Source organism: Armigeres subalbatus, chromosome 1 (assembly GCF_024139115.2).
Source record: "Armigeres subalbatus isolate Guangzhou_Male chromosome 1, GZ_Asu_2, whole genome shotgun sequence".
Taxonomy (NCBI): Eukaryota; Metazoa; Arthropoda; class Insecta; order Diptera; family Culicidae; genus Armigeres; species Armigeres subalbatus.
The window spans coordinates 200,444,086-200,451,806 of NC_085139.1; the positions used below are offsets into that span (position 1 = coordinate 200,444,086).

The 7,721-nt window shown below is 42.4% G+C and overlaps 1 protein-coding gene across 1 annotated transcript; it reads left to right on the forward strand.

Annotated features, from left to right (window-relative positions):
* The first annotated feature begins 5,914 nt into the window (after positions 1–5,914).
* Positions 5,915–6,782, forward strand: LOC134209852 (uncharacterized). The gene is made up of 2 exons (XM_062685876.1): positions 5,915–6,252; positions 6,331–6,782. Exons 1-2 carry the CDS (start codon positions 6,120–6,122, stop codon positions 6,555–6,557), a joined length of 360 nt encoding a protein of 119 aa, XP_062541860.1. The 5' UTR covers positions 5,915–6,119; the 3' UTR covers positions 6,558–6,782.
* The last annotated feature ends 939 nt before the right edge of the window (positions 6,783–7,721 follow it).

The following is a 7,721-nucleotide window of genomic DNA, read 5'->3' on the forward strand; positions in this document are numbered from 1 at the left end:
AGAACCAATCCACCAGTCCCAGATCCAGTCCAGATCCAAGTCCCAATCCAGTCCAGATCCCAATCCAACCAATCCAGTCCAGATCCAAACCAATCCAAACCAATCCCAGATCCAAATCCAACCAATCCCAAACCAATCCAAACCAACCAGGTCACCAACCAAACCAATCCAAACCAACCAAACCAATCAGTCCAGATCCAAATCCAATCCAAACCAATCCAAACCAGTCCAAGTCAATCCAAACCAAGTCAACCAATCCAAACCAATCCAGTCCAAGTCGATCCAATCCCAAACCAACCAATCCAATCCAGTCAACCAGTCCAACCAGTCAGACCAATCCAGTCCAGATCCAGGTCAGTCAGGAGTCCAACCAACCAGTCAACCAGATCCAAACCAGATCCAAACCAATCCAGTCAACCAGTCCAATCCAGTCCAATCCAAACCAGGTCAGTCCCAATCCAAACCAACCAAACCAATCCAACCAGTCCAACCAACCAGTCAAGGTCCAATCCAAACCAATCCAAGACCAATCCAAATCCAGTCCAGTCCAGGTCCAATCCAGAACCAGGTCATCCAAACCAGATCCAAACCAATCCAAACCAGGTCCAAACCAATCCAACCAATCCAAACCAATCCAAACCAATCCAGTCCAATCCAAACCAGATCCAGGTCAGTCTCAGATTTGACCAATCCAAACCAACCAAACCAGATCCAAACCAGTCAACCAGTCCAGTCAGTCCAGACCAACCAAGTCCAACCAGTCACCAGTCACCAATCCAGTCAATCCAAACCAATCCAAACCAAGTCCAAACCAATCCAAATCCAATCCAAACCAACCAGATCCAAGTCCAAACCAACCAGAACCAATCCAACCAACCAAACCAATCCAAACCAATCCAAACCAATCCAAACCAGTCCAGTCAATCCAACCAAACCAGTCCAAACCAACCCAACCAGTCCAAACCAGTCCAAACCAGTCCAAACCAGTCCAAACCAATCCAAACCAATCCAAACCAGTCCAAACCAGTCCAAACCAATCAGTCCAAACCAACCAGGTCAAACCAGGTGATCCAAACCAACCAACCAATCCAAACCAATCCAACCAACCAAACCAGTCCAACCAATCCAAATCCAATCCAAACCAATCCCAAACCAACCAAACCAATCCAAACCAATCCAAACCAATCCAAACCAATCCAGGTCCAAATCAGTCCAAACCAAGTCCCAAATCCAATCAGTCAAACCAATCCAAACCAATCCAAACCAAGGTCAGTCCAAGGTCAGTCCAACCAAACCAATCCAAACCAACCAAACCAAGTCCAAACCAATCCAAATCCAAACCAATCCAAACCAATCCAGATCCAGTCAGATCCAGGTCAACCAGTCCAGATCCAATCCAAATCCAATCCAAACCAGTCAAACGGTCAATCCCAAACCAATCCAAACCAAGTCAAACCAATCCAAGTCCAATCCAGTCACCAATCAAACCAGTCAGTCAAACCAATCCAGAACCAATCCAAACCAAGGTCAAACCAACCAGGTCAATCCAAACCAGTCACGGTCCAGGTCCAGTCCAAACCAATCCAAACCAATCCAAACCAATCCAAATCCAGATCAACCAATCCAAACCAATCCAGTCCAATCCAAATCCAGTCAAACCAGGTCCAAACCAATCCAACCAATCCAGAACCAATCCAAGTCAACCAGAACCAACCAAACCAATCCAAACCAACCAAACCAATCCAGATCCAGGTCCAAACCAACCAAGTCCAGTCCAAACCAACCAGTCCAGATCCAGGTCAACCAAACCAATCCAACCAGTCCAAACCAATCCAAACCAGTCAAACCAACCAAACCAATCCAGTCCAGATCCAGTCCAACCAATCCAACCCAGATCCAGTCCAGGTCAAAGTCAATCCAAATCCAATCCAAACCAATCCAAACCAATCCAAACCAGTCCAAACCAAGTCCAGGTCCAGGAGTCCAACCAAACCAATCCAGGTCCAGTCCAAACCAGTCAAACCAGTCAGACCAGGTCAGATCACCAGTCAAACCAATCCAACCAAATCCAAACCAATCCAAAGTCAGGTCCAACCAAGTCCAATCCAGTCAACCAATCCAAACCAGGTCAACCAAACCAGTCAAACCAATCCAGATCCAACCAAAACCAATCAGTCCAATCAAACCAATCCAAACCAACCAAACCAATCCAAACCAATCCAAACCAACCAGTCCGAATCAAACCAAGTCAAACCAAAATCCAGTCCAAACCAATCAAACCAATCCAGTCCAACCAAACCAGTCCAGTCAATCCAAACCAATCCAAACCAATCCAAATCCAACCCAAACCAAGGTCAGTCCAAACCAATCCAAACCAATCCAGTCCAATCCAGTCCAATCCAGGTCCAGTCCAACCAAATCCAGTCCAAACCAATCCAGATCCAATCCAAACCAGGACCAGTCCAGATCCAACCAAACCAATCCAAACCAGATCCAGTCCAGATCCAAATCCAGTCCAAATCCAATCCAACCAAACCAATCCAAACCAATCCAACCAATCCAAACCAATCCAAACCAACAACCAGTCGAACCAAACCAAGTCCAGATCCAGTCCAACCAAACCAACCAAACCAGTCCAAACCAATCCAAACCAGTCCAGGTCAGTCCAAACCAACCAGGAACCAATCCAAACCAGGTCCAAGTCAGTCCAAACGGTCCAAATCCAGTCCAAATCCAATCCCAAACCAATCCAAACCAATCCAAACCAACCCCGGTCAAGGTCAGTCAAACCAATCCAAACCAATCCAGTCCAAATCGGTCCAGTCCAAATCCAATCCAGATCCAGTCCAATCGGTCCAGGATCAAAACCAAATCAAACCAACCAGGTCCAACCAGTCCAATCCAAACCAATCCAACCAGGTCAGAACCAACCAAACCAATCAAACCAATCAGTCAAAACCAATCAAACCAGTCCAGGTCCAATCAAAACCAATCAAAACCAACCAAACCAATCCAAATCCAATCCAACCAACCAGGTCCAACCAACCAAGTCAGGTCAGTCCAGATCCAGGTCAACCAGGTCATCCAGGTCGGTCAATCAAAATCCAATCCAAACCAATCCAAGATCCAACCAACCAGGTCCGGACCAAACCAGTCCAATCCCAAACCATCCAAACCAATCCAAACCAATCCAAATCCAGGTCAGTCCAAGTCAAACCAGATCCAAACCAGTCCAAACCAATCCAAACCAATCCAATCCCAATCCAAACCAATCCAAACCAAATCCAAACCAATCCAAACCAATCCAAACCAATCAAACCAACCAAACCAATCCAAACCAATCACCAATCCAAATCCAAATCCAAACCAATCCCAAACCAATCCAAACCAACCAAACCAATCCAAACCAAATCAAATCAATCAAACCAATCCAAACCAATCCAACCAATCCAAACCAATCCAAATCCAATCCAAACCAACCAAACCAATCCAAACCAACCAAACCAACCAAACCAATAAACCAATCCAAACCAACCAAACCAATCCGAAACCAATCCAAACCAACCAAACCAATCCAAACCAATCCAACCAATCCAGAACCAATCCAAACCAAATCCAACCAATCCAAACCAAATCCAAATCCAACCAAATCAATCAAATCCAATCCAAATCCAATCGAACCAATCCAATCAGGACCAAACCAAACCAATCCAAACCAATCCAAATCCAATCCAAACCAACCAAACCAATCCAAACCAATCCAAACCAACCAAACCAATCCAAACCAAACCAAACCAGTCCAAACCAATCCACCAATCCAAACCAAATCCAAATCCAGGTCCAAACCAATCCAAACCAAACCAATCCAGATCAAATCCAGGAACCAAACCAACCAATCAACCAATCCAAACCAATCCAAACCAACCAACCAATCCAACCAACCAACCAACCAAACCAAACCAAACCAGGTCAGGTCAAACCAATCCAAACCAGTCAAACCAATCCAAACCAACCAAACCAATCCAAACCAACCAAACCAATCCAAACCAATCCAAACCAACCAAACCAACCTCCAAACCAACCTCAATCCAAACCAATCCAAACCAATCCAAACCTCCAATCCAAACCAAACCAAGTTCCAAACCAATCCAAACCAATCCAAACCAATCCAAATCCAACCAAACCAATCCAAACCAACCAAACCAATCCAAACCAATCCAAACCAACCAAACCAATCCAAACCAACCAAACCAATTCTGCCAAACCAATCCATCCAAATATTCCAAACCAATAATATTCAAACCAAAATCCTCCAAACCAATCCAAACCAAATAACCAATCCAAACCGAATCCGAATCCGAATCCATCCAAAACCAAATCCAACCAACCAACCAACCAACCAATCCAACCAACCAATTGTTTAATTATTTGAAACCTATCAAATTCTGTCAATGGTTGAGCACATTTTAACAAATAATTTGGATTTAGTTTTCCTTGTTGGTGCACTCAAACATGATCTCGCCGTAGTGTGGTTAGTGTATCCAACATACTGCATTCGCAATTAATCTTGAGCTCTGCTCACCTCACATGTTTACTGCTGACGTAGATAGCGGAGAGTTTCATGGGAGCATCACCCAACGTGCATCCGCCACCAGTCCGGTCCTAAGCCCGGTAACATCGAATACACGCATGGGAGTACAATTCAATTACGTGTAATTTGAAAATGTTTACTAACCTCTTTCTATCACCTTTACGAACGTTCTGTGAGGCGGACAAACGAGCAAGGTGGCATATTGTTGTTCGAAAGCAGAACGACCATCGGCAATGCGTTAAGGGACTGGAGGATTTATTGCCGAGGTCGGCAGCGGCACTAAAATATCCGACTCTTCTTCATTAGAGCGAAGGAAGATCGATGCAATAAGACTTGAACAATGTTATGCGCTTTCGAACGTAGATCACTGGCTAACTGTTAACGTACATTGGCTACATAGTGTGATTGAATCTCATCAGTCTTATTTTGACGTGATGCTGTTTCAAGTTCTCAAGTTCTTTTTTAATAAAATAAAAAGAGTATTAGGATGAAACAATAGCAAATTCGATAAAATGACAGAGAATCTTTATAAAACAGGCAAGCACAAAATATATCAGCATCAACATTAATAACCACAACAGAAAAAAAAACAAAACAAAAAATATTTACAAAATAAGAAATATGGAGGACGGAAATAAAAGTAAGGGAAACTCTTAAATTCTTTATTTCGTTTTCTAAATCTAACGAATTCGTTATTATTTTCCATCTAAACAGATTCTCTTCACTCCTTTTTGTCCTGTATGACCTTTTGGCTAACATGGAAAAGTAATTTAGCTCTGGAATGCATATAAATCCAGTGAAGCCATTGTTCGTCAACTTCAGACTAACATTTATTTTTTACGACCAATTGACATGCTGTCATTTGACCCAGCAGACCATTCTTAGGGCAACCTCAAGTAGTGAACTTGAGCTCCAATGGCACAATAAACAAGATTTATTCAATTCATAAATAACGTTATCCTCAGCATATTCCATAGATGTAATTCCACGTCATGGTACAATGCATAGCAAAACTAGAAGTAGGTTTCTGGTCGAGGTCCCATCACTACTGGGGGGAAAGTAACATTTTACAGCAGTGCTAGACATTGCGAGCTCCGTAAACCATGTCCCGGCGAGCGAAAAGGAACTGCTTTCTCATTCATTAATCCCGTTTGCGCCGCGTGTTCGCGTTTCCTCTGCGAAATGCTCGCAGAACGACCAACCAGAACCGGTTGGACATAATTCAAGATTTGTGCGAGTCAAGACGAAGATAAACTACCTCGCATCCGGATGGTGACGGTGGATAACACCGAGCACTATAGGTGTAGGTACTGCCCTGGATTGATGGTGAATCATTAAGCTCTACAATCTGCGTCGGGCAAAGTTCTGTGTAAACTGTTGGACTTGGATTCGCTCACAAGAAGTGCCGAATGGAACAAACAGGACAACAGGCAATTCATACTTAAACAAGCGAAAAATTAAATTACATATTTTATGACATCATACTTGGAAGTCGTCAGCGGTAGATTGCGAGACGTCTTCAAATCAAATGCCTCTTTGTGCTGTTCAGAAGAAAATAAACGTCATCGTACATTTGTACTGTCACAAATGGAATGGCATCTCCTACGAGGAAGATTTCCGTTTCTACGAAGTGCAATTCAATGAGGTCATTCCATTCGAAGGTAAGAGAGCTTTTCATCGCAATAGATGTAATTATTATGTTCATTACGATGTCTACAATAATGACATTTTTTTGATAGATGATGCCAGCGGGCACGTAATCGTTTCCTTTCGCAGCCATCTTCTGCTGGATGCCATAAAAACATTCCGACATTATTCGGAAGTTCTCCCGGTGTTACATTCATCATTTATGGAGCCAGCAGTTAGGAATGAATCTAGCCCCGATGCCATTACGTGGGAGAGGAAAACACAATGGACGTACGAGATGAACGAAACCCGCGAGGATAACCACATTGCGGGGGTTTGAGAACGTGAGGCTTTCCAGAAGTATTCTCGTTAGCTTTCATAATTGAAGGATTTTTTTTATGGAATTTCTTTTAATACCTTGTGTTATTGAGTTGGCGATGATTGTGTTTTTTTACAACAAGGCAGTAAAATTTAGATTTTCATGGGATGTGGTAAATTATGGTGAGAAACCGGGATTCCGAAGCGTTCCTGATTTAACACGATGTTAGTACAAGTAAATTATGAGCACAATATAAAGGCACTGAAATGGGTTTTCTTTAGAATGATAGACTTGCGTGTGATGATAGAACAGAACACTTTAGGAAAAACGTGGTGCGTTGTATTGGATTGCATTTAAATAAAATAGAAAGAAAGAATTAGACAAGTTTAGCAGTGCATTCTCAATATATTTTAAAAACTTGATGCAAATTGTACACATGATAGTGAGGCAGTTTTTAAACTTTAGTGATCAATTTATCTGTTCACTTGGTGTGCCTATTGGATTTGGTTGGAACATGATTGTCGATCTGCTGAATGCTTTGTCAATAAAAAATATTGTATGTATGTAGAAAGTTAGGGCCGAACTTCATAAGAGCCCATAATTTAAATATGTTGGTTTTAACACATATGACTTAAGGGGACCACCTTCCAGAACTGGCCCTGAAGAAAGGAGTCATCTAACTCTCTACTGTTTCACAGCTACAGAAGATTTCGCTGCCAGTGATCACAGGGGTTATGTCTACTTTCCATGCAATATACGTCAATGTGGATGGATCCTTATTGAAGCAGCTGGAAAGTTACAAAAAAAAAAACTCAATGGTGTAGCCCAATCGGGTTGTACATCCAAACCGTCCTTGAGTTCAGAACTTGCGATCTATAGCCACGACACAAGCTTTTTCGTCACTAGAAACTTGAATATGTATGAAACCATATCCATAACATATTCATGAAGATCAAGGGACATGGTAAGATGGTTTTGGGATATTTACTAGCCCTGAAGATCGAAAATGTTTTGGCCATGAAAAGTTGATTTTAGAAGCTCAGTGACTTCGGAGAAAAGTTTCAGTATGTTAAGCTCCATATTTCGAAAAAAAAAATTTTGGCTGATCCCCCTAAAAGTGAGATGGAAATTCTCTTTCCTCCAATTATGAAGGTGTCTTCGAGAAAATTGTAGAAAAAGTTTCTA

Bases quoted from the DNA above. Each gene is read 5' to 3' on its own strand.
- LOC134209852 (XM_062685876.1), top strand. From the start codon at position 6,120: ATGCCTCTTTGTGCTGTTCAGAAGAAAATAAACGTCATCGTACATTTG. The intron at 6,253-6,330 runs GTAAGAGAGCTT...TTTTTTTGATAG, and splicing joins TGAGGTCATTCCATTCGAAG to ATGATGCCAGCGGGCACGTA.